This window comes from Hyla sarda, chromosome 3 (assembly GCF_029499605.1).
Source record: "Hyla sarda isolate aHylSar1 chromosome 3, aHylSar1.hap1, whole genome shotgun sequence".
In the NCBI taxonomy this organism is placed as follows: domain Eukaryota; kingdom Metazoa; phylum Chordata; class Amphibia; order Anura; family Hylidae; genus Hyla; species Hyla sarda.
Genome location: NC_079191.1, coordinates 307,815,425 through 307,842,788, shown reverse-complemented (window position 1 = coordinate 307,842,788; position 27,364 = coordinate 307,815,425). Strand labels below are relative to the sequence as shown.

The window sequence follows — 27,364 nt, the reverse complement described above, 5'->3', positions numbered from 1 at the left end:
GCACAATGCATGCTCACTTGCTTGCGTAGTGACCACCGAAGTGATCGCCGAGTTTCCTGTGTGGGGCCGCCCTTTTTAGGACGAGTAACACTTGCCAAGAAGGGAATTAATAGGGTGAGAGTATTGCCTTACAGGGGAAGTTTTTACCTCCACCTGCTACAATGGACAATACATTGTTCCCTTCCACCTATTCAAGAAAAGCGTTACTCGTCTTAAAAAAGGTAACCCCACACAGGAACCTCTCCCTATTTCCACCTAAAAACCCTGGGAAATGGCAGTGTTTGTAGGTGGAAATAGGGAGAGAGGTTCCTGTGTGGGGCTGCCCTTTTTAGGATGAGTAACACTTGCCATGAAGGGAATTAATAGTGCGAGAGTAGGGCGTTGCAGGGAAAGTATTTACCCCCACCGGTTACAATGGACCATACGCTGTTCCCTTCCACCTTTAATAGGTCTTTGCATCACATCAGTACTTGGTGGTGTAGTTGGCACTTGGTGTTTTTTACACACCTTTCCTTTTGTTAAAAATAAAAAAATTGGGTACATATATTTTATCCTAAGAATATTATTAAAAGTTAAGTTTTACAAAATGCATATATTCAATACTTACTTGTGCACACTAACACTCTAACGGCTGGAGTAGACTGTAACGGCTGAAGTAGTAGATCCGCTGTGCCACTGTGGACGATGGTGAAAGCTGCACCGGGTAGCGGAGTCTAAGGAGCCGCTGGTTTTCACTAGAGCCCGCCGCAAAGCGGGATGGACTTGCTGCGGCAGGCGAACACCCAGGTTGCTACCCCTGGCGTGACTTGCCCACAGTGGTGGCTGAGATGAGGCGTGGTAAAGATACGTAAAGCAACTCAGAGTCGGGGACTGGCAGGAAGGTCAGGGCAGGCGGCAAGGTTCAGGAAACATAGCAAAAGGTACTGGTACAAGGTAAGACAGACACAACTTGGAACGCTTTCTCTAAGGTTTGGAGGCACAAAGATCCGGCAGGGGTCAAGGGGAAGTGAGAAAAACTTATAGGGTCACCATCCAAGAGAAACCAATTATTGGTGCGCTGGCCCTTTAAATCTCAGAGAGCCGGCGCGTGCGCCCTAGGAAGTGGGTATGCATGCGCCGGCAGTGAGAGAGACGGAGCAAGGAGCACAGCGGGATGAGTGTCAGCCGGCCAGGGGACTGCAGGCAGAGCCCGAAAAGGTAATAGCCGTGCCTCCCGTGCCAGAGACAGCACAGGGCGGCAGGTTAGGATTGTGCCCGTGGCCAGCATGTCTGGTCACGGAGCCACTCATAACATACACTTTTACAAAAGAGACTGTTTTCTTCTGCCTACCTGCCTCAGCTACTATTCTGATCCTGCCACCCACCTGATGCCACACATCTGATGCCAAGTTTTCCTTTTTTACCCACCTTTGTCACCGGGTACTGGTATTGCCACCCACCGCTCCACTCTGCCACCTGGTCACTTTCAGGACTGCTGATGCCACCTCCAGGCTTTTTCATTCTGCACCATATGTTCTCCTCATGCTGTTGCCAGCTCCAAGCTGTCTCATTCTGCCACCATATGTTCTCCTCATGCAGATGCCCGCTCCAGGCTGTCTCATTCTGCCACCATATGTTCTCCTCATGCTGATGCCAGCTCTAAGCTGTCTCATACTGCCACCATATATTCTTCTCATGCTGATGCCAGTTCCAGGCTGTCTCATTCTGCCACCATATGTTCTCCTCATGCTGATGCCGGCTCCAGGCTGTCTCATACTGCCACCATATATTCTTCTCATGCTGATGCCACCTCCAGGCTTTCTCATTCTGCCACCATATGGTCTACTCATGCTTCCGCCACATCCAGGCTGTATCATTAAGCCACTATATGATCTCCTCATGCTTCCGCCAAATCCAGGCTGTGTCTTTCAGCCACTATGTGGTCTCCTCATGCTGCCACCAACTCCGGGCTGTGTCATTCAACCACTATATTGTCTCCTCATGCTTGCGCCAAATCCAGGCTGTGTCTCTCAGTCCCTAGATGGTCTCCTCTTGCTGCCACCAACTCCAGGCTCTGTCATTCTGCCTGATTATGGTCCCCTCATGCTGCTGCCACGTCCAGGCTGTGTTACTGTGCCGCCATGTGGTCTCCTCATGCTGCTAGTACATTAAATAAAACTTTTTAGGTTCATCTATTTGAAATCTACAATTTAAATGTTAAAAAATATGTTTAATCTTTTCAATTGTGAGGCCCCATGGTCTCATCAGGCTGTTCCACCTCCAGGCTGGGTCATTCAGCCACAATATGGTCTCCTCATGCTTCTGCCACTTCCAGGCTGTGTCATTCAGCCACTATATGGTCTCCTCTTGCTGCCGCCAACTTCAGTTTTTATCATTCAGCCACGATATGGTCTCCTCTTGCTGCCATCCACTCCAGGCTGTCATTCTGCCAGATTATGGTCCCCTCATGCTGCTGCCACCTCCAGGCTGTGTCACTGTTCTGCCATGTGGTCTCCTCATGCTGCTGGCACATGAAATAAATCTTTAGGTTCATCTATTTGAAATCTTCAATTTAAATGAAAAAAATATCTTTAATCTTTTCAATTGTGATGCCCTATGGTCTCGTCAGGCTGTTCCACCTCCAGGCTGGGTCATTCAGCCACAATGTGGTCTCCTCGTGCTGCCACCACCTCCACGCTGTGTCATTCAGGCACTATATCGTCTCCTCATGCTGCCGCCACCTCCGGACTGTGTCATTCAGCCACTATATCGTCTCCTCATGCTGCCGCCACCTCCGGACTGTGTCATTCAGCCACTATATGGTCTTCTCATACTGATGCATCCTCCAGGCTCTTTCATTATGCCGCTCTGTGACAGTGATTCTAATAACGACACCTCTAATCTGCATATCATACTGAAAAACAGTATTATTTAACTAAGACAGCACACTCCGTAGGTGCGTTATGGCAAGGCAAAGTGTTCTACACCCCTATTGAGGCTCTCTGTAGGCCAGAAATCGCTGTTTTTAATATCGATTTGCAGCAAATAAATTTGAACCGAACAGAATTGGCCAAATCAATTTTTTCAAAAATTCGCTCATCTCTAATTATTATATAGGTCAAATTAACCGCAGGAGTTCTGTAGGGCTTATTTATAGGTTCTTAACCTTAACATATTAAAGTTTCACAAGATCTTATGTGGTTAGTCAACTAGGAAGTAATTTACATACATACTTTAATACATTAGTATAGAAGAAGGGAAGAAATAAACCACAATAATTTGTACACTGGAGTCATTATATTACTTTGAATCTCTGCATTTCTAATTATCTGTTTATTGTTTAAAATACCAGCATTAAAACAAGAAAAGAAGAAGCTAGTACGAAACTGTAAATACTAGAACAAATAATAATGGATTTAAAACACCTCAAGAATATCATTATTCTTTCTTCTGGATTTCTTCTGCTTTCCACTGCATATGGAGGTCTCCAAACTATACAGGTATTGTTTTCAGATTACTATACATACTGCTAACCGAGGATTTAGTAACATATTGCATAGTTTCTTGTCTGTATGCATTACACTTGGTCAAGTACTAAAGACTTTTTCAGGCATTTAGTTTTGCTGTATACTTGTACAGGATTCTTTCAATAGTATTTAACGTAAAGCAACTGCTCACCGGCATTGAGTAAGTATATATAAAATATATTATATTATAAGGAAGAACTGTTTTGCATCTTCCTTGAAAAATATAATTACACTACTTACCCAAATAAATCTTGAAAGGAAACAATATATTTATGGTGGGCATATAGTAGGATAGCTATGAATGCAAAAATAATGCTGCACTATAGAAATCAAAATAAGCCACATCTATAACCTGTTCAACCCCTTTACATCCCTCCCCAATTTAAATGTCTTACTTACATTTTCTCCTCACAAAGACCTATAACATTTTTATTTTACAACAGGGCTTATTTCTTTGCAGGGCAATTTGTTGCACTTTTTATTGGTACCCTTCATTTTAGCATTTAGTGTATTATGAAGCCAGGAAAAAAAAATTCTTGAGTAAAATTTAACATTTTCACGCACACCTCAAAAGTTTGGTTCAGAGGGCTTGCTGAGCCTTCTTTCAAAGTTTGGCTCGGTTTTAATGCTAAGTTATTGTCATAGTTACATTGAAATATGGTAACCCATGGGCAGCTTGTTTAAATACAGACTGCTCTAGTGGACTTTGTATGCTTTAAAATACAGGTATCCCTGTTTGTTGGCACACAAAAGTATCAGACGACATAACGTATAGACAAAATGCTTTGTTCTGCTGATGAAGAGTCGTAACACGTGTGTAGGTGGGGGTGGGGTGCACCGGCAAACCTTTGCAATGTCTCAGACAGGTACATTTATTTTGATTTTGATTTTGGCACAGTAGTATGCTCGGTTTTCTCTATATGATGTCACTATAATTGCATTGGCCATTTTAAAAGTGTTCATAATGAGCGCGGTGCTCCCCATCTGTGTTTCATTTTTGGGGGGTTTGTATTTTAAGGGTAGGTCATTTTAAGTGGGAGGGCTGTTTCCTTGTTATTTTGGGTATGAATATAGCATTTTGTTTATGCATATTTTTGGTGTCTTGTGTAGTAGGTTATATAGTTGTGATTGGCACTTTGTGGTAGCTGGACTGTAGGTTTTTGGGTTGGTAAATGTACCTTAAAATAGAGAACTTGTAGATAGTGAAAAAGAAATAGGTATTGTAAATATTAAAAAGTTAAAATAAAATAAAAAATCTCAATATTTTGTATTTACAACAGTATATTGAAGAAATATAGAAAAAGGGAGATGCTCACACCTCAAGGACAGTGATAATAATGGTTGTAAATTTAATATAGTTGTATATTTATTTATTGGCTGAGACCGTGCTTCAAATATCAAGTGTATAACATTTATTAAAATATAAAGTGCATATAAATTCCCCTCACAGGCCTTTGTGGGTGGACTAATTACATCAATATACCATAAAATATCATAGAAATTTATACAAGATACCATAATGATGACTGCCAAAAATGGTCCATCAATGTGACTGATAATCCGGCAATGTTGTTTAACTGATACTAAACTTACTTATGTTCCAGCAATGAAATAGTAAAATAATGGGTTGAATGTCCAATACTTGTCAACAGTAAGCCCCTGATGTATATAAGAGATGTCATGTTACCAACTTCACTGTGCCGTCTCCTCTCACTGGTTGGCAGAAATGCTGGCTGACCTGTGTGCGCTTGCAAGCGCCAATCGTGGCTGGTCCAGACAGCGCCACGCCCAGTGATTGCCGTGCAGTTGCTCCGAAGGTCTGTAGGGCAGGCTGATGGTAGACTGATGGTATTCCCTCGTGGTGGAGGCGTCTGACGTCAGCGGTCAGCGGGAGATAGGTGCAATTGATGGAAACACAGATGGATCGCCAGGTAAAACACAGGCGGTATATAGATTACTTGGTAGCAGATGGATCACAATGCTAGTAGATGAGTCTCCATAACATGGTAAATCTCTGGATAAAGTATGGCTGGAACTGATATTGGACTGATGGAAACTCAAAGTCCGTGATGTAGTCACACTGCAATCTTTTGGCACTAGGCTAAACGCATTTCGGGGTGCTCTGTCCGAAGTATTCAACCCCTTCCTCAGTAGCTATGTCTCTGGAACAAATCTCCACATTTTTATAGCTGTTTCAATTAAGTTAGCAGGTGTAAGAAGGAATAATTGGCAAAATGTGGTTGTGGATCACAGGAATGATAGCTAAAATGGCAGGCTAATGTTCACACTGGATGGTATCTACTAGATGAATACAACATATGTATATGTATAATATATATATTTTTTATAACGTTTTAGAATGGTTCAGCAGTTCTTATATAGAGACATAAAATATAAATTGTAAGAGAAGATTTAGTAGAAAAACAAATAAAATAAATAAAACACAAAAAATGAAATAAAGAAAAAATAATAAAGAAAAAATATAAAGAAGTTAGATTATTGGGCAAATAATATAATTAGAGTAAATGTGAAATGTGAATTTATAGTGGTAGGAAAGATGAAGATGATATATGCTGAAAGAAGATTACAGTTGTCCCTCAACATACGATGGTAATCTGTTGCAAATGAACCATCGTTTGTTGAAACCATCGTATGTTGAGGGATCAGTGCAATCTAAAGTATAGGACAGTGGTCTACAATAGTGTTGCTCGCGAATATTCGCAATTCGAATATTATTCGCGAATATCGCATATTCGCGAATTCGCGAATTTCGCGAATATAGCGCTATATATTCGTAATTCCGAATATTTTTTTTTTTTTTTCACAGTACACATCACAGTGATCACCCCTCTCTGCTTCCAGCTTGTGTGGTGTAAAGAAGGCTGTAATACTACTGTGTGAGACTGGCGTGCGAAAATTCGCATATGCGTAAATTAGCATATGCTACTTTTCGCAATACTTTTATGCTAATTTTGTATATGCTAATATTCACATATGTTCATTTTCGCATACGCAAATTTTCGCATATGCGAAAATAAAATGAGAATATAACGAATATGCGAATATTCACGAATATATGACGAATATTCGTCCATATATTCGCGAATTCGAATATGGCCTATGCCGCTCAACACTAGTCTACAACCTAGATGTTGCAAAACTACAACACCCAGCATGCCCGGACATGCTGGGAGTTGTAGTTTTGCAACATCTGGAGGTCCGCAGGTTGAAGACCACTGGTATTGCAGCGGTTCCACATAATCAGGGTCACGTGTGACCCTGTGACCCGGATATAGATGGTGACTGGTGGTGTAATATACACCACCAATCACCATCCGTGCTGTACTGGGGGCTGGCATTGTGGCCACCCCCCTCAGTACAGTTGTGATTGGGTGGCCAAAGTGGCCACACCAATCACAGTGTAATGGGAGGGGATGGTGGGGGCTAGGAGCATGTTGCTCCGTTCTGCCTGCCATTCCGCAGAAATCCCCTCAGTTTAAAAATAGTGCCCCTTGCCCCCTTTCTGTGGCTCCTTGGCAGAGAAATCCCCCAGGGTTAGTTTTAGATTAGGTAGGGACAGGTTAGGGTTAAAAAAAAAATATATATATATTTTTTCAGCGTACATCAGTGGGTGTCCGGTGGTCCGTAGCACCTTTAGCTGCGTGACCCCGACCTTACTGGGTCGCTGTGGTCTGCCGCCAGCATTTTTTTTTTGGCGCAGATCTTTTTTTTTTCCCCTAAGCGTGTGTGCGGACCCTCTTAGTTGTAAAAGAGCGGTCCGCCACCATTTGTTAAAGCCCACCCGCTGATCAGTCCCGAAGTACTGATCAGCGTTTTTTTGTGGTGCCGGCGCTTTTTTCGGGTTTTCTAGCGCTTTTTTGCACCCATAGGCGGTCCGTGTCACCAGTAGCAGGCGTGTGCTGTGTGGCCGGACCGTACCTGTGTGTGTGCGGCGTGCCTCACCGCTGTCAGTGATTTATCACTGATCAGCGTTCTTTTTTGTGGTAAAGGCACTTTTTTCTGTTAACGCGGTTTTTTTTTTTTGCACCCATAGGCGGTCCGTGCCACCAGTAGCAGGCGTGTACTGTGTGGATGAACCGTACCTGTGTGTGCAGCCTGTCCCACCGCTGTCAGTGATTTATCACTGATCAGCGTTTTTTTTGTCTCAGGTGGACGCATTTTTTATTACATTTTTCGTTTTTCTTTTTGGGGGGGTTCTGTGTACAAGCCACCAGCCACTGTTCTGGGCTGAGTGGCCGGACTCCCCACTGACTTCTGCGCCCCCTGCCGCCACAAGCGCTAATCAGTGCGCACACCACTGATTAGATAAACGTTTTTTTTTTGGCGCAGGGCTTTTTTGCGCTAGAAGTCCCCCTTTTTTTTTTTTTTTAAAGTCTCCTTTTTATTTTATATTTTTTTCTGTTAGGGCGGGTTAGTTTAGTTAGGTTAGGTTAGGGCGGGTTAGGGAGGTAGTCTCGCACCACACCACACACAGCACACACACCAATAAAGTTTTCCCCCCCCACACACACACATACCCGTATCCCCATTAGAGTAGGGAAATGGCCCGCAGAGTGTTTTCGGCGGAGGAGGCATATGACATAATTGCCTCCGACTCTGAAAGCATCTCAGAGGACGATGAAGACCCCCCCTTCCTTATTTCATCGTCCTCCTCATCATCTAGTTCAGATGATGAGCCACCAAGACGGCGAACTCGCCACCGTGCGGTGCCGCAAACCTCCTCTGCCCTTGACCCTGTGCCCCATGCTAGTATGAGTCCCCCTGGCGCTCATACTAGTGAAGCCCCCCAGCCAAGATCACTGGTACATCGTACCGGAGAACTTGACTGGGCTGAGCCAGCGGACCACGAGCCCTTGATTCCTGAGTTTGTTGGCAACTCGGGAATCAAAATTAAGATTGCCGGGTTCACTGAAAAGGACTTTTTTGGTCATTTTTTCAGTGACAACTTTGTTAATTTGATGGTTACACAGACGAATCTGTATGCCCAACAGTTCGTCGCCGCTAACCCGGGCTCACTTTTAGCTTGACCCGTCGGCTGGACTCCAGTCGATGCAGCCGAAATGAGGACCTTTTGGGGCCTCGTGCTGCATATAGGTATAGTTAAAAAAAAAACAGTGTCAGGCAATATTGGAGTGGGGATGTGGTTTACCAGACACCCCTCTACAGTATGGCCATGGCATGTTCCCGGTTCGAGGCCATTCGGAGATGTTTGCATTATGCTGATAATGCGGCATGTCCCCCCCGAACTGATCCTGCGTATGACCGCCTGTATAAAATCAGGCCGGTCATCAATCACTTCGGGGCCAGATTTTGGGAGGCCTATGTCCCGGGGCGGGAGGTCTCTATTGATGAGTCTCTCATCAGCTTTAACCCCTTAAGGACCGAGCCCTTTTTCACCTTAAGGACCGGAGCGTTTTTTGCAATTCTGACCACTGTCACTTTAAACATTAATAACTCTGGAATGCTTTTAGTTATCATTCTGATTCCGAGATTGTTTTTTCGTGACATATTCTACTTTAACTTAGTGGTAAAATTTTATGGTAACTTGCATCCTTTCTTGGTGAAAAATCACCAAATTTGATGAAAAAAATGAAAATGTTGCATTTTTCTAACTTTGAAGCTCTGTGCTTGTAAGGAAAATGGATATTCAAAATATATTTTTTTTGGGTTCACATATACAATATGTCTACTTTATGTTTGCATCATAAAATTTATGAGTTTTTACTTTTGGAAGACACCAGAGGGCTTCAAAGTTCAGCAGCAATTTTGAAATTTTTAAAAAAATCTATTTTTCATGGACCAGTTCACGTTTGAAGTGGATTTGAAGGGTCTTCATATTTGAAATACCCCATAAAAGACCCCATTATAAAAACTACACCCCCCAAAGTATTCAAAATGACATTCAGTAAGTGTATTAACCCTTTAGGTGTTTCACAGGAATAGCAGCAAAGTGAAGGAGAAAATTCGAAATCTTCATTTTTTACACTCGCATGTTCTTGTAGACCCAATTTTTGAATTTTTGCAAGGGGTAAAAAGGAGAAAATTTTTACTTGTATTTGAAACCCAATTTCTCTCGAGTAAGCACATACCTCATATGTCTATGTTAATTGTTCGGCGGGCGCAGTAGAGGGCTCAGAAGGGAAGGAGCATCAAATGGTTTTTGGGGGGCATGTCACCTTTAGGAAGCCCCTATGGTGCCAGAACAGCAAAAAAGCACACATGGCATACCATTTTGGAAACTAGACTCCTCAGGGAACGTAACAAGGGGTAAAGTGAACCTTAATACCCCACAGGTGTTTCACGACTTTTGCATATGTAAAAAAAATATATTTTTTTTAACCTAAAATGCTTGGTTTCCCAAAAATTTTAAATTTTTAAAAAGTGTAATAGCAGAAAACACCCCCCAAAATTTGAAGCCCAATTTCTCCCGATTCAGAAAACACCCCATATGGGGGTGAAAAGTGCTCTGCTGGCGCACTACAGGTCTCAGAAGAGAAGGAGTCACGTTTGGCTTTTTGAAAGCAAATTTTGCTCTGGGGGCATGCCGCATTTAGGAAGCCCCTATGGTGCCAGGACAGCAAAAAAAAAAAAACATGGCATACCATTTTGGAAACTAGACCCCTCGGGGAACGTAACAAGGGGTTAAGTGAACCTTTATACCCCACAGGTGCTTCATGACTTTTGTATATGTAAAAAAAAATTATTTTTTTTTTACCTAAAATGCTTGTTTTCCCAAAAATTTTACATTTTTAAAAAGGGTAATAGCAGAAAATACCCCACAAAATTTGAAGCCCAATTTCTCCCGAGTACGGCGATACCCCATATGTGGCCCTAAACTGTTGCCTTGAAATACGACAGGGCTCCAAAGTGAGAGCGCCATGCGCATTTGAGGCCTAAATTAGGGATTGCATAGGGGTGGACATAGGGGTATTCTACGCCAGTGATTCCCAAACAGAGGGCCTCCAGCTGTTGTAAAACTCCCAGCATGCCTGGACAGTCAGAGGCTATCTGGCAATACTGGGAGTAGTTGTTTTGCAACAGCTGGAGGCTCCGTTCTGGAAACAGTGGCGTACCAGACGTTTTTCATTTTTATTGGGGAGGGGAGGGGGGCTGTGTAGGGGTATGTGTATATGTAGTGTTTTTTACTTTTTATTTTATTGTGTGTTAGTGTAGTGTAGTGTTTTTAGGGTACAGTCGCACGGGCAGGGGTTCACAGTAGTTTCTCGCTGGCAGTTTGAGCTGTGGCAGAAAATTTGACGCAGCTCAAACTTGCAGCCGGATACTTACTGTAATTCTCCGCCCATGTGAGTGTACCCTGTACGTTCACATTGGGGGGGGAACATCCAGCTGTTGCAAAACTACAACTCCCAGCATGTACGGTCTATCAGTGCATGCTGGGAGTTGTAGTTTTGCAACCGCTGGAGGCTCCGTTTTGGAAACAGTGACGTAGCAGACGTTTTTCATTTTTATTGGGGAGGGGAGGGGGGCTGTGTAGGGGTATGTGTATATGTAGTGTTTTTTACTTTTTATTGTGTGTTAGTGTAGTGTTTTTAGGGTACAGTCGCACGGGCGGGGGTTCACAGTAGTTTCTCGCTGGCAGTTTGAGCTGCGACAGAAAATTTGCCGCAGCTCAAACTTGCAGCCGGATACTTACTGTAATCCTCCGCCCATGTGAGTGTACCCTGTACGTTCACATTGGGGGGGGGAGAAACATCCAGCTGTTGCAAAACTACAACTCCAAGCATTTACGGTCTATCAGTGCATGCTGGGAGTTGTAGTTTTGCAACAGCTGGAGACACACAGGTTGTGAAACACCGAGTTTGGTAACAAACTCAGTGTTTTGCAACCAGAGTGCCTTCAGCTGTTGCAAAAGCTACAACCCCCAGCATGTACGGACAGCGGAAGGGCATGCTGGGTCTTGTAGTTATGCAACAGCCGGAGGCATACTACATTGGCTGGGGATGCTGGGGATTGTAGTTATGCAACAGCTGGAGACACACTGGTTTACTACTTAACTCAGTGTGCCTTCAGCTGTTGCAAAACTACAACTCTCAGCAGTCACCGACAGCCAACGGGCATGCTGGGAGTTGTAGTTATGCAACCTCCAGATGCACCACTACAACTCCCAGCATGCACTTTAGCTGATTGTGCAAGTTGGGAGTTGTAGTTACACAACAGCTGAAGGTACACTTTTACATAGAAAGAATGTGCCTTCAGCTGTTGCAAAACTACAAGTCCCAGCATGCCCATAAGGGCATGCTGGGAGTTGTGGTGGTCTGCCTCCTGCTGTTGCATAACTACAGCTCCCAGCATGCCCTTGTTGCATGCTGGGAGCTGTTGCTAAGCAACAGCAGGAGGCTGTCACTCACCTCCAACGATCCAGCCGCACAGGTCAGTCCCTCGTCGTCTCCGCCGCCGCCGCTGATCCTGGGGCCCCGATCCCAACAGGGACGCCGGGGATCAGGGTCCCCAGCACCGGGGGTCGTCTTCCCGCACCCGCTCACGTCCTCCGGAAGAGGGGCGGAGCGGGTTGCGGGAGTGACACCCGCAGCAGGCGCCCTGATTGGTCGGCCGGTAATCCGGCCGACGAATCAGGGCGATCGTGAGGTGGCACCAGTGCCACCTTACCCCTGCTGGCAATGGCTGTTCGGGACCGTCTCTGACGGCCCCGATCAGCCAGTAATTCCGGGTCATCGGGTCACTGGAGACCCGATTGACCCGGAATCCGCCGCAGATCGCTGGACTGAATTGTCCAGCGATCTGCGGCAATCGCCGACATGGGGGGACATAATGACCCCCCTGGGCGATATGCCGGGATGCCTGCTGAACGATTTCAGCAGGCATCCGGCTCCAGCTCCCCTCCGGCTAGCGGTGGGGGCCGGAAATGCTCAGGGCGTATCCATACGCCCTCGGTCCTTAAGGACTTGGAAACGAGGGCGTATGGATACACCTATGTCCTTAAGGGGTTAAGGGGAGACTCAGCTTCCGGCAATACATCCCTACCAAGCGGGCGCAGTATGGCGTGAAGATGTATAAACTTTGCGAGAGTACCTCCGGGGAAACACTTGCAAGTTTATAGTGTATGAGGGACGGGATTCCCATTTTGAACCCCAGAATGTCCCCCCACTCTGGGTGTTAGCGGGAAAATCGTTTGGGGCCTTTTGCACCCATTGCTAGATAAAGGTTACCACCTTTACATGGACAACTTTTATACTAATATCCCTCTCTTCACATCCCTCGCCGCCAGATCCACGGTCGCTTGTGGGACAGTCCGGAAGAATCAAAGAGGCCTTCCGCCCCATCCCCTACATGCTCCTATCCCCCAGGGTGAGTCCCGTGCCTTTTCCCATGAGAACCTGTTGTTGGTCCGGTATAAGGACAAAAGGGATGTCCTTATGCTCACCACTATTCATGGGAACGGCAGCACCCCTGTCCCTGTGTGAGGTACCGCGGGACCGATCCTCAAGCCCGATTGTATTCTGGACTACAATCTGTATATGGGGTGAGTTGATCTTTCTGATCAAGTCCTCAAGCCATATAATGCCATGTGGAAAACACATTTATGGTATAAAAAGGTTGTGGTCTACATGGTACAGGTTGCCATGTACAACTCTTTTATACTGTACCAGAACGCTGGCAACACAGGGACATACCTGGAGTTTCAAGAGGTAGTTCTAAAGGACCTCATCTTTGGTGGCCGCCAAAGAGCGGATCAGAGCACCTCTGGAACTTTAGGTCCACCTATCATCCCCGGCCAACACTTTCCAGGTGTGATCCCCAACACTGGAAAGATGGGACGAACCCAGAAGAAATGCAGAGTGTGTCACAGGAAGGGGAGACGGAGGGACACCACCATTCAGTGTGACACTTGCCCCGATCATCCGCGCCTCTGCATAGGCTGCTTCAGGGAGTATCACACTTCCATGGAGTACTAAATTTTCCATCCATTGCCCTAATTTTCATTCCCCAGAATTCGGCTCCAATGTACCAGGCCAGGGTACATTGACTTCCAAATTTTAAACCAAACCCCCCCCCCCCCAAATTTTTTTTTTTTTTTTTTTACCCCAATATCCTTTTTCTTCTTCCCCCTAAAAAATGGGTCATGGGACACAGAGTCAACAGCATTGCATTGGAGGTTTGCAGTTGCCTCAAATGCGCAACGCTCTCTCTCTCCACCTGAGCGGGTTGCGCATTTGAGGTAACAGAATAGGGAAAGCCCCACACATCCCCTTCCCAGAATGATGATTCAGAGTACTCTGGGTCATCATTCTGGGAAAATAATTGGCATATCAGTACTAAAATTGCAATTTTCTTCCCCCCCATAGTACACTTCATCCATTCCTGGAAAATAAATGAAGGGAACACCCGTCTATTCCAAATCTCCACTTCACACCTATACACCTTCCCTAGGGGGTATACTGTTTGTAGTATTCTCACATGTGGGTGTTCCTTTCTTGTATTTTCCTCTGAATGTATGTAACTGTTAGGTCTGTAACAAACATCCGCCTCAAATGTGAAGAGTTCTCGCTGAACTCTGTCGTATTTCCAGGCGACAATTCGGAGTCACGTGTTAGTTGTTCCCAGAAAAATGAAGCAGAGCATAGGTTGAAAATTGCAATTTTCATAAAGCTACCCTTCATCCATTCCTGGAAAATAAATTTAGGAAACACCTGTGCATTCAAAATGTCCTCTTTACCCCTATACCCATTCCTCAGGGTGGGTACTTTCTGTAATGGTGTCACATGTGGGTGTTTCATTTTTGTATTTTCCTCGGAATGTATGTAACCGTCAGCTACTGATATGCCATAGGCCACAAATACAAACTGAACTCTACTTCTGAGCCTTGTTGTGCGCCCGTCCAGCACGTTACCCCATTTGTGGATGTATTTTTATAGTCAGGGGAAAAAGCCCTCCAAAATTTGTAACCCAATTCCTCATATTACCCCATGTGAAAATGTTAAAAATTGGGTACCCCCAGCATTTTAGTGTAAAAAAATCTAATTTTTCAATTTATGGCCCACTTTTTCAAAAAACCTGTGAGGTGTTATTTCCCACAGTACCCCCTTGTTACGTTCATTGAGGGGTGTAGTTTCTAATGTGTGTGTTTTTTTTGCTGTTGGGGGCTTTATAAATGCACATGACCCCCGACTTCAATTTCAACAAAATTTTCACTCCTTCCATTCTGAGCATTGCAGTGCGCCACATAGCAATTTACATCCACATATGGGGTATTTTTTTTTCTCAGACAAAATTGTTCTACAAATTTTGGGGGACTTTTGCCCTATTACCCAATGTGAAAATGAAACATTTGGGGTAACACTATCAATATAGTGCAAAAAAAATCAAATTTTTCACTTTTACGTCCCACTGTTCAAAAAACCTGTGAGGTGTAAGTACTCACTGTAACACTGTTACGTTTCCCGAGGGGTCTAGTTTCCAAAATGGTATGCCATGTGGGTTTTTCTTTGCTGTCATGGCACCATAGGGGCTTCCTAAATGCGGCATGCCCCCAGAGCAAAATTTGCTTCCAAACAGCCAAAATGTGACTCCTTCTCTTCTGGGACCTGTAATGTGCCAGCAGAGCACTTTTTACCCCCATATGGGGTGTTTTCTGAATCGGGAGAAATTGGGCTTCAAATTTTGGGGGGTATTTTCTGCTTTAACCCTTTGTAAAAATGTCAAATTTTTGGGAAACCAAGCATTTTAGGTAATTTTTTTTTTTTTTACATATGCCAAAGTTGTGAAACCCCTGTGGGGTATTAAGGTTCACTTTACCCCTTGTTACGTTCCCCAAGGGGTCTAGTTTCCAAAATGGTATGCCATGTGTTTTTTTTTTTGCTGTCCTGGCACCATAGGGGCTTCCTAAATGCGGCATGCCCCCAGAGCAAAATTTGCTTCAAAAAAGCCAAATGTGACTTCTTCTCTTCTGAGACCTGTAGTGCGCCAGCAGAGCACTTTTCACCCCCGTATGGGGTGTTTTCCGAATCGGGAGAAATTAGGCTTCAAATTTTGCTGGGTATTTTCTGCTATTACCCTTTTTAAAAATGTTACATTTTTGGGAAAACAAGCATTTTAGGTAATTTTTTTTTTTTTACATTTGCAAAAGTCATGAAACACCTGTGGGGTATTAAGGCTCACTTAATTCCTTGTTACGTTCCTCAAGTGGTCTAGTTTCCAAAATGATATGCCATGTGTTTTTTTTGCTGTTTTGGAGCCCTAGGGGCTTCCTAAAGGTGACATGCCCCCCAAAAACCATTTCAGAAAAATGTTCTCTCCAAAATCCCCTTGTCGCTCCTTCGCTTCTGAGCCCTTTACTGCGCCCGCCGAACACTTTACATAGACATATGAGATATGTGCTTACTCGAGAGAAATTGGGCTACAAATACAAGTAAAAATGTTCTCCTTTTACGCCTTGCAAAAATTCAAAAATTGGGTCTACAAGAACATGCGAGTGTAAAAAAAATGAAGATTTTGAATTTTCTCCTTCACTTTGCTGCTATTCCTGTGAAACACCTAAAGGGTTAACACACTTACTGAATGTCATTTTGAATACTTTGGGGGTGTAGTTTTTATAATGGGGTCATTTATGGGGTATTTCTAATATGAAGACCCTTCAAATCCACTTCAAAACTGAACTGGTCCCTGAAAAATATTGAGTTTGAAAATTTTTTGAAAACTTGGAAAATTGCTGCTGAACTTTGAAGCTCTCTGGTGTCTTCCAAAAGTAAAAACATGTAAATTTTATGATGCAAACATAAAGTAGACAAATTTTATTTGTGAACCAAAAAAAATTATTTTGAATATCCATTTTCCTTACAAGCAGAGAGCTTCAAAGTTAGAAAAATGCAAAATTTTCAATTTTTTCATAAAATTTTGGGATTTTTCACCAAGAATGGATGCAAGTTACCATAAAATTTTACCATTATGTTAAAGTAGAATATGTCATGAAAAAAAAATCTCGGAATCAGAATGATAACTAAAAGCATCCCAGAGTTATTAATGTTTAAAGTGACAGTGGTCAGATGTTCAAAAAATGCTCTGGTCCTTAAGGTGTAAAATGGCCTGGTCCTTAAAGGGTAGCTCCCATCATCCTATTTTTTTTTTTTGCTAGCCCATCCCCCCCCCCCCCGCTAAGGCACTAGCCCGTTCCCTCCTCCCCCCCCCCCCGCCCCGCATACCCCGTTCCCTCATTACACTTGCAGTTACTGCAGAGTCCGGCAGCGTGCAGGGACAGCAGCGGCAACGAGGCGGCGGCGGCGATGTGCGGAAGGAGTGGCCTCCCAGCCAGTGGCCGGGGAGCCAATGCGCTCGCTCCCGCCTGTCTGATTGACAGGCAGGGAGCGAGTGCAGCCTAACTGAAAAAGGACTGATTGCAACTTCAAAATCAGTCCTATTTCAGTGGATCGTTTTTAAATGTAAATTAAACCTTTTTAATGAAAAAAATGAAAAAATAATAATAAAAGTATATTAGAGATATGTTGTAGTACATAAGTGCTACAACATATCAAAAAATTAAGTTGGTGACAGTGCACATTTAAGTGGTTAAACAGAATGTAGTTATGAATCACAAAATCTATGACTATTTTAACAGACTGGTGATCACACTCTGTGTTTTCCACCTGTTGGATAGAGAACATATGTGTGTGAAATATATTATTAGAATAATGTAAGAAGCATATCAAATTTTATTAGAGAAATATATGATACATGATAGTAATGCTAAAAATACTAAATAATTGATAATGTCATTGTGAGAATTACTATTACATATCATATATTTCTCTAATAAAATTTGATATGCTTCTAACATTATTCTAATAATATATTTCATGAGACCTCCTTTACCTTGAATATATTTTTTGTTACATTGTATTCTGCCATACTATTGATACATTGTTCAATTCCAATACGATACAATACCAATACACCATATTATCTTCTTTCAGCACACATCATCTTCATCTTTCCTACCACTATATATTCACATTTCACATAAACTCTAATTGTATTATTTGCCCAATTATCAAACTTCTTTATATTTTTTTCTTTATTATTTTTTCTTTATTTCATTTTTTATGTGTTGTATTTATTTTATTCGTTTTTCTACTAAATTGTCTCTTACAATTTGTATTTTATGTCTCTATATAAGAACTGCTGTACCATTCTATAACATTATTAAAAATATATATATATATATGTATTATACATATACATATGTTGTATTCATCTAGTAGATACCATCCAGTGTGAACATTAGCCTGCCATTTTAGCTATCATTCCTGTGATCCACAACCACATTTTGCCAATTATTCCTTCTTACACCTGCTAACTTAATTGAAACAGCTATAAAAATTATGAGATTTGTTCCAGAGACTTAGCTACTGAGTAAGGGGTTGAATACTTTGGACAGAGCACCCCGAAACGCGTTCAGTCTAGTGCCAAAAGATTGCAGTGTGACTACATCACGGACTTTGAGTTACCATCAGTCCGATATCAGTTCCAGCCATACTTTATCCAGAGATTTACCATGTTATTAGGACTCTACTAGCATTGTGATCCATCTGCTACCACGTAATCTATATACCGCCATTGTGTTTTACCGACGGTATCAACGGGCCCAGCGCTGTCTGGACCAGCTGCGATTGGCACTTGCAAGCATACACAGGTCAGCCGGATAGGTAGCTGGAGCTACGAAAAAATGTGTCTTTTGGGAGACGCTGCTCGTGTATATGAAAGGACGAAGAGACTCAGGCCAGCACAGGTTAAACTTGTTTATTTTGCAAAAAGGGTGGACAACGCGTTTCAGCACACACAAAGTGCCTTCCTCAGGTCCAAAGAGTACAATGCAAACTTCTCTGTTAGTATGCAGAGTTACTGGTGATGATCATGTGTGCAGCGGCGCTGGCGTGAAACAGGTCAGCCAGCATTTATGCCAACCAGTGAGAGGAGACGGCAAAGTGAAGTTGGTAATATGACATCTATTATATACATCAGTGGCTTACTGTTTAGCAGTATTGGACATTCAACCAATTATTTTACTATTTTATTGCTGGAACATAAGTCAGTTTAGTACCGGACTATCAGTTAAACAACATTGCCGGATTATCAGTCACATTGCTGGACCATTTGGCAGTCATCATTATTGTATCTTGTATAAATTTCTATTATATTTTATGGTATATTGATGTAATTATTCCTCCCACAAGGGCCCTGTGAGGGGAATTTATATGCCCTTTATATTTTAATACATTTTATTCACTTGATATTTGAAGCACAGTCTCAGCCAATAAATAAATATACAACTATATTAAATTTACAACATTTATTATCACTGCCCTTGAGGTTTGGACATCTCCCTTTTTCTATATTGATTCCAAATTACTACACCTTGGGTATAGGTGTACTGCCCAATTCATCTTGGCCAATGTATAATTGTGAGCTGCACCATTGTTGCTAGTATATTGAAGAGCCTATAGACAGTAAAGGAATCACTTTTGTAAATTCAAAAACTTTGAAAAAAATGATACAAAATTCTCCCCTATTTGGGATATTGAAGAACCTGTATACCCAGTAAAGAAATAGCTTTTGTAAATTTTGAAAAATTTTTTTAAAAACTTGCTACTTCTCCTGCCTCTTTGAGGGATAGCGCTGGCAGAGGGAGTGAAGCACCCCTGGGAGTGGAGAAAACTGTTGAAAAGCTGGGTGCATCGCTTGGGGGGTTGCTTAGAGTGTGGCTATCCAGTATTCATTTCCTTCCCTCAGGTAGACAGCAAGTAGTGGTGAACAAGTGTTAACTGTAGCCATTGGACAGCAGGCAGTAGTAGACTAGTTATATGTCTACGCAGGCCTTGTGATGCCTCTCTTTGTGCATAGTTGTAATTCCTAAACTTAGATCCTTGCTGTGCCTTACTTTCTTTTTTGGAAAGGTGGCACTGTGCCTGGTTTTTTGCATCAGGTAAAATAGAAAATAATTCCTACATGGCAGGATACAGTAAAAAGATACCCCACCACCTGACCGTGCCATTCCTCTTCTCCTGAGCTGATCAGCCCAACAGGCCTGCTATAGAAAAGAAAGACATACTCTGGGAATTGCAGCAATGTTCAATTTTATCTCACTTGTTCAAAGAGTCATTACAACAGAGAAATGAACATGTTGTCATCCCCATCATCAAATTCTCCTTATCGCCCTCACCACTTTTTTCAGTATGAACTTCTGATGTCTGATCATGGGCTCCTTGCTTCCCCTCAGCTGATCCAGCATAATGCCATTACAATCTCACAATCATGCCTACCACTACCAGTCACTGATTCCACCTCCAACATCTCTGCAACATATTCCAAAGGCTAACTGTGAAAAATAAGTGTTTTTCTACATTTTTAAAAGTTGAAAGAATTATATAAAATTCTCCCTTTATTTGTGTTGCAACAGGAAATTGAAGAACCTGTAGAAAGTAAAGAAGTAGCTTTTTTAAAATTTCACAGACAATTGGCTCAACTTCATATCAGACTTTTCTTCCTCCTCCTAAGAAGACCTCGAACAAGTCAACGAGTAAACGAAGACCTCTCAAACCACACAACCCCTGGAAGACAGTGAAAACTTTTACTTGCAGATGCTGCTGCTACTACTACTAGTACGAGGCAACTGGCTGCTGCTGCTACCTGTACTGGTGCTTTTACTGCGAGCAACATTCTTATTGGCAGAGAGCATGGCCGAGGTGGTCTGTCCTTTACCCCATACAACAATTCCTGGATAAGAATTTTATTTTTTTTATTGAGAAGAATTTGGAGGTTATTTTTATGTTTTTGGAGGGAAGTGACACTCACTAGTCAACTTTCACTCTCAAAGCTAGTAATGAATAGTTATTTGAAACCCAGCTACAAACACTATGGTATTTTTTTTATGTAACTTGTCCTTTGATGGCTCTTTCACATTCTCTCTCAGTGCTTTTAAATGTGCAGTTACGTTAAACTCAAATAGAAATATGATTAGAGATGAGCGAACTTTTAAAAAATTCGATTCGGCCGATTCGCTGAATTTTTCTAAACAAATTAGTTTTGATCCGAATTTATTTGCAGCGAATCTATATTAAAAATGGCTATTTCTGGACTACAGAGAACCTCAATAGGGGTGCAGAACACTTTGCTTTGTTCTAGCATGCATATGGAGTGTGCTGGGGTAGTGAAATAATACTGTTATTCAGAATGACATGCAGATTACAGGAATCGCTTTTAGAATCACTAGCACAGAACGGCACAATGACAGAGCCTGGAGGTGGCATCAGTATGAGGAGACCATATAGTGGCTAAATGACACAGCGTGGAGGTGTTGGCAGCATGAGGAGACCATATAGTGGCTGAATGACAAAGCTTGGATGTGACTAAAGCATGAGGAAACAATATAGTGGCTAAATGACACATCATGGAGGTGTTGACAGCATGAGGAGACATATAGTGGCTAAATGACAAAACTTGGATGTGGCTATAGCATGAGGAGACCATGTAGTAGCTGAATGACAAAGCGTGGAGGTGTTGGCAGCATGAGGAGACCATACAGTGGCTGAATGACACAGTGTGGAGGTGTTGGCAGCATGAGGAGACCATATATTGGCTGAATGGCACAGCCTGGAGTTGGCTGAAGCATAAGGAGACCATATAGTGTCTCAATGGCAAAGCCTGGAGTTGGCAGTAGCATGAGTAGACACTAGGGCTTCACAATCCCCAAGATTAAAAGATTAATTCTAAATTTAAATTTAAGGTTTTTGGGTAGCTAGTGCTACCATAATAAAAATTTTAGGCCCAGACCCAGGCCCAGCAGCATCATTAAATCATATATTGGCTTAATGGCACAGCTTGGAGTTGGCTGAAGAATGAGGAGACCATATAGTGTCTGAATGGCACAGCCAGGAGTTGGCAGCAGCATGAGTAGACACTAGGGCTTCACAATTCCTAAGATTAAAAGACGAAATTTGAAATTAAAATTCAAGATTTTGTGTAGCTAGTGCAACCATAACAACATTTTTAGGGCCAGACCCAGGCCCAGCAGCATCAGTAAACCATATATTGGCTGAATGACACAGCCTGGAGTTGACTGAAGCATAAGGAGACCATATAGTGTCTGAATGGCACAGCCTGAAGTTGGCAGCAGCATGAGTAGACACTAGGGCTTCACAATCCCTAAGAATAAAACATGAATTTTGAAATTTAAATTCAAGATTTAGGGTAACTAATGCTGCCATAACAAAATTTTTAGGGCCAGACCCAGGCCCAGCAGCTTCAGTAGACCATATAATTGGCTGAATGGCACAGCCTGAAGTTGGCTGAAGCATGAGGAGACCATATAGTGTCTGAATGGCATAACCTGGAGTTGGAAGAAGCATGAGGAGACCTTTGAAATTTAAGAATTTTAAATAGAATTGTGAGATTTTTTTTAATGAAAATTGAGGATTTTGAAATGGAACTTTAAACTCCCAAGTTTTAGTGTTTCGGGCCCTGAAGTGTGTGTACAAAGGACCAAATCTAACAAGGAGTCACATGACAGCACAATGACAGAGCCTGGAGTTGGTATCAGTAGGAGGAGAACATAGAGTGGCTGAATGAGACAGCCTGGAGGTGGCATTAGTAGGAGGAGACCATATAGTGGCTTAATGACTGCCTGAAGTATGTGGCAGCATGGGGAGACCATATAGTGTCTGAATGGTACAACCTGAATTTGGCTGAAGCATGAGGAGACCATGTAGTGGCAGAATGGCATAGCCTGGAGGTTGCTGAAGCATGAGGAGACCATATAGTGGCTGAATGGAACAACCTGGAGTTAGTGGCAGCATGAAGAGACCATATAGTGTCTGAATGGCACAGCCTGGAGGTGGCTGACGCATGAGGAGATCATATAATGGCTAAATGGCACAGCCTGTGGTTGGCTGAAGCATGAGGAGACCATATAGTTGCTTAACGGCATAGCCTGGAGGTGGCTGAAGCACGAGGAGACCATATAGTGGCTGAATGAGACAGCCTGGAGGTGGCAGCTGCAGCATCAGGAGTCCTGAAAGTGACCTAGTGACAGAGTGGTGTGGTGGGTGGCAATACTAGTACCCGGTGACGAAGGTGGGTGATACGGAGGAATGTTTGTAACTGGGGAGCAGCGCCTGAAATCTGTTTGGCACTATCCATATTTGTGAACTGTTGGTGTGGTGCCATGGTCATTCTACTCTGATGCATCTGGCATTGGTGGGTGGAAATGCTGGCTGATCCATGCCTGATTCATCTTCACAAAGGTCAGTCTCTCCACATTTTTTGTGAACAGACGAGTTTTCCTTGGGGTGACTATGGCCCTCGCTACACTAAACACCCGCTCTGATGGCACTACTGGCTGGGTAGGACAGCTTTTCCAGGGCAAACTCTGCTAGTTGCAGCCAGAAATCAAGTTTGACTGCCCAGAAGTCCAGTGGATCTTCAAGGTGTGTTGGCATGGGCATGTCAAGGTATGCCACCACCTGCTGGTTCAGGTCCTGCTCCAGGTGTACCTGCTGCTGATGAGTTGCTTCACTCTGCGGGTGAAGAAAGCTACTCATCAGCAACTGTAGACTCAGGCTGCTGCTGATGGAGCTGGTACTGCTCCTGCCACCCCCCCCCCCCAACAGCCATGGCAGTGGAAGGTGAGTGCAGGGGGCTCCCCGATTCAGACCTGCGAGAGGATGGACAATGGCGCCTATAGGCATCGGCCAACTGACTACATAGGATGCCTCTGTAGTAGGTCAGTTTGTCCTCCCTCTTAGTGGGTGTAAAAAAGGCCCCTATTTTGTGGCGGTAGCGAGGGTCCAATAAGGTGGAGATTCAGAAGTAATTTCGCTGCCGAATGGTGACAATTCGGCTGTCACTACGCAAGCGAGTGAGCATGCATTGTGCCATTTGTGCAAGTGACTCAGTGGGACTCCCTGCCTCCATCTCCACTGCATACTGCCACGGTGTGGTTGGGGCCTCTGTCTCGCCTTTCTCATAATCCTCTAGCTCCTCTGGCTGCTCCTGCTCCTCCTCTCCTGTCAGATTACGAGAAAAACCACCCGTTTGGCAAAGCCTAAACTGTGCTCCACTGTGCCCCTCCTCCTCCTCCAGTCCAGCCCCCACAGGTCTCATGTGGCTGTTGGATGTAGGCGCCACGTCTCCAGTGGCTTGACCAGCCATCGTTTCCAAAACGTGTTGTAAAACATGAGGCAGTGGAATGATGTTGTTCATCCTGTAATCCTGGCGACTTACTTATAATGTGGATTTCTCAAAGGGCCTGAGCAAACGGCAAGTGTCACGTATGAGCTGCCACTGGTTCACATTGACGTTACACACGAGATTACCCATATCGGCTTGGATCATCAAGAAACCGGTGATGGCTTTTCTCTGTTCGTACAGTCGGCTCAACACATGGAGGGTGGAATTCCAACGTGTGGCAATGTCACAAATCAGACTATGTTGGGGGATACCGTTCTGACGCTGCAGGTCAAGGAGGGTGTGCTTTGCAGTGTATGAGTGGCTGAAGTGCATGCAAAGTTTCCTTCCCGTTGTTAGGATGTCTTGCAGGAACTGCTGCACAACCAGATTGAACACGTGTGCCATGCAGGGCGCATGGCTCTGCGTTCCTAGTCGCAGCGCATGCAAGATGTTCTTCCCCTTGTCAGTCACCATGGTTCCCATTTCCAGTTTTCATGGAATAAGCCTTGCTCCGATTTCTTTATGAATGACGTTTAGCAGTTCCTCCCCTATGTATCTCCGTTCACCAAGGCAAACCATGTGAAGAACAGTGTGACATCGCCGTGCCCTGCACAGATGGTATGCTGAAGGGCCAATGAGACTTGTCTGGGCAGTGGAGGCTGAGGACACGATGGAGGATAAGGAGGCAGAGACGCACATTGTCACAGGACCAAGCGTGAAGGAGGAAGCGGCGTGATCTGTCCAAGTCGCTGTTGTGGCTGTGCAGGAACCACATTCACCCAGTGAGACGTAAAAGACATGTATTGTCCCTGACCGTAGTTACAGCTCCAGACATCGGCGCTGCCGTGCACTTTGGTACACACTGACAGGCTCAAGGACTGGCCCACCTTCTCCTCCACAAAATTGTGCAGGACTGGTACTGCCTTCTTCACAAAGAAATGACGGCTTGGCACTCTCCACCTCGGCTCGGCACAAGCCATCAGTTATCTGTCCACCACTTGAAAAGGGAGTGACTGCAGCACCAGCAATTTGGACAGGAGCACATTCAGCTTCTGCGCAGTTGGATGAATGGGCACATACTGTTGTCTCTTGGACATGGCTTTGCCAATGGATTGTTGGCGGAATGGCTGACTAAAAGAAGAAGGAGCAGAAGCATCTGGAGCGACCAAAGGAGGGTATGACACACAGCTCCCTTCGGCTTCAGGTGGTTGGAGCATTGGCTGGCTGAAAGGGTGAGCTGCGTGCCACTGGGTGATGCAGCAGGCTTGCACCACTACATCAGAGCCACAGATCTCCCAGGTTGCTTTATGGTGGCGAAGCATATGTTGACGCAGGGCCGCTGGTGCCAACATTGGGACCCTGGCCGCGCTTCACCTTCTGCCGACATATCTTGCATGTGAACCTCCTCCGGATGCTTGATAAAAAACTGCCACACTGCCGAGTAGCTGATTTTTCCCACCAACAGTCCGCACTAATTGACTGCTACTGCCGCCCTCTCCAGGAACCCCTGTTCCACTACCTCCCGGGAAGGTAGGCTGCCGCGAAGCAGGTGGTCTCCCCCAGGCACCTTTAGCTCCAGAATTTCCACTTCTGCCACCATGCTGACTGCCAACCATGCTACCACCTTGCTGGCTCACCTGCTTCCTCACAGGCAACCTGAAATTCTCTTCTTCTGATGATGATGAAGCCCCTTCTGCTCCCGGCTCCCAATTGCGATCGGCTTCATCATCATCAACAAATGTCTGCACGTCACTGATGTCCTCCTCAGGTTTCTCAACAGTGTCTGCTTCCGGGCCCTAAACCCTGACAACACTACCTCCCATGCCACTCTCCTCATCACTACTTGCCCGCCTAGCGGAGGAAGCAGCGGATGTCTCCTCCACTTATTGGCTGGTCAGTAGCTGCTAACTGTCCTCTATTAGATCGTCCTCACTGAATAGTGGAGCTGAACCTACAGCATAAGATTATTCTTTAGTGGAGGGAACAGCATAGGACAGAGGCAATGGGAGGACAGGGACTGTTCTGGCCTTGCCAACTGAGGGTTGTGTCTGAGGAACCCACCGACTTTTGTCTGGGGGTATCAGATGTCACTTGTGATGAAATGGATGACCGAGTTAACTAATCGATGATGGCAGATGGGTTGCTGGTCGAGACACGACCGCTAGCTGATACCGGGAGCTCAGGCTTCTCGCTGCGACTCCTGCTGCCACTCGCCCCTAGACTGCTGCGACCTCTGCCTGATGAGTTAAGGCCTCTGCCACTCCTCTGTGCACGTCCTGGCACTTCTCTGCCTGGCATACTTAGTACATATATGAGGGGAGTACAATACGCTTCACTATGCTGAAAGCAGTATTTGTCAAGAACAGCAGCAGGTGTGTACTTTTGCCTGGACTTTCACAGTATCTAGGCCCTTGACAGATTAACAGGTTTAAAATGGTACACTACTTAGATGTAGGTATGTCGCATGCACTTATAAGGGCAGAAAAATGTGCTACAGTACTCTTAAAAAAGTATCTGAGTACAACACCAGCCGGTGAGTACTTTTGCCTGAACTTTTACAGTATCTAGCCCTTGACAGATTAACAGGTACAAAACAGTACACTGCTTAGATGTAGGTATGTGGTATGCACTTATGAGGGTAGAAAAATGCGGTACAGTATGCTTAAAAAACTTATTTTAGTAAAACACCAGCTGGTGATTACTTTGGCCTTGACTTTCACAGTATCTAGGCCCTTGACAGATTAACAGGTCCAAAATAGTACACTACTTAGATGTACGTATGTGGTAAGCACTTATGAGGGCAGAAAAATGCAGTACAGTACACTTAAAAAAGTATTTGAGTACAACACCAGCCGGTGAGTACTTTTGCATGGACTTTCACAGTATCTAGGCCCTTGACAGATTAACAGGTTTAAAATAGCGCACTACGTAGATGTAGGTATGTGTAATGCACTAAAGAGGGCAGAAAAATGTGGTACAGTACGCTTAACCCCTTTAACGACCACAGTCGTATATTTACGTCCATGGCCGGCTCTCGCAATATAATGCGCGGTCACGTGGTCACCGCGTGTCATATCAGGTCGGTCCTGGCATGTATCTGAAGCCGGGACACGGGGCTAATAGCGCGCATCAGCAATCGCGGTGTTAACCCAAAGTTGAATGCCGCATCTAAAACGAAAGTAAAACCTTCCTGGCTGCTCAGTGGGGCTGATCGGGACCACCGCAGGGAAAATGCGGTGCCCCGATCAGCTAGGATGTGAGCAAAGGGTCACTCACCTTCCTCTGGCGCGTCTGATCGGCGATTGATTGCTCCAAGCCTGAGATTCAGGCTTGAGCAATCGACCGCCGATAACACTGAACAATGCAAAGCTATGACTTTGCAGTGAACAATGCTGGCAATCAATGAATGCAATGTTATAGCCCCCTATGGGGGCTATAACATTGCAAAATCAAAAAGTGTAAAAAAAAATTAATAAATGGGATTTAACCGTTTCCCTAATAAAAGTCCAAATCACCCCTCGTTTCCCATTTAAAAAAAAAACCAAGTAAATAAAAATAAATGTAAACATGTGTGGTATCGCCGTGTGCATAAATGTCCGAACTATAAAAAAAAAGAATTAATTAAACTGCAGGGTCAATGG

The 27,364-nt window shown here is 44.2% G+C and overlaps 1 protein-coding gene across 1 annotated transcript in view; it reads left to right on the top strand.

Moving 5' to 3' along the window:
- Window positions 1–3,389: 3,389 nt before the first annotated feature.
- The window catches only part of LOC130360776 (protein unc-93 homolog A-like), a 56,232-nt gene continuing 32,257 nt past the window's right edge, over window positions 3,390–27,364 (top strand). Inside the window, exon 1 of the mRNA XM_056563346.1 lies at window positions 3,390–3,479. Within this exon, the coding sequence (XP_056419321.1) occupies window positions 3,390–3,479 (90 nt within the window). The remainder of the gene's footprint in view (window positions 3,480–27,364) is intronic.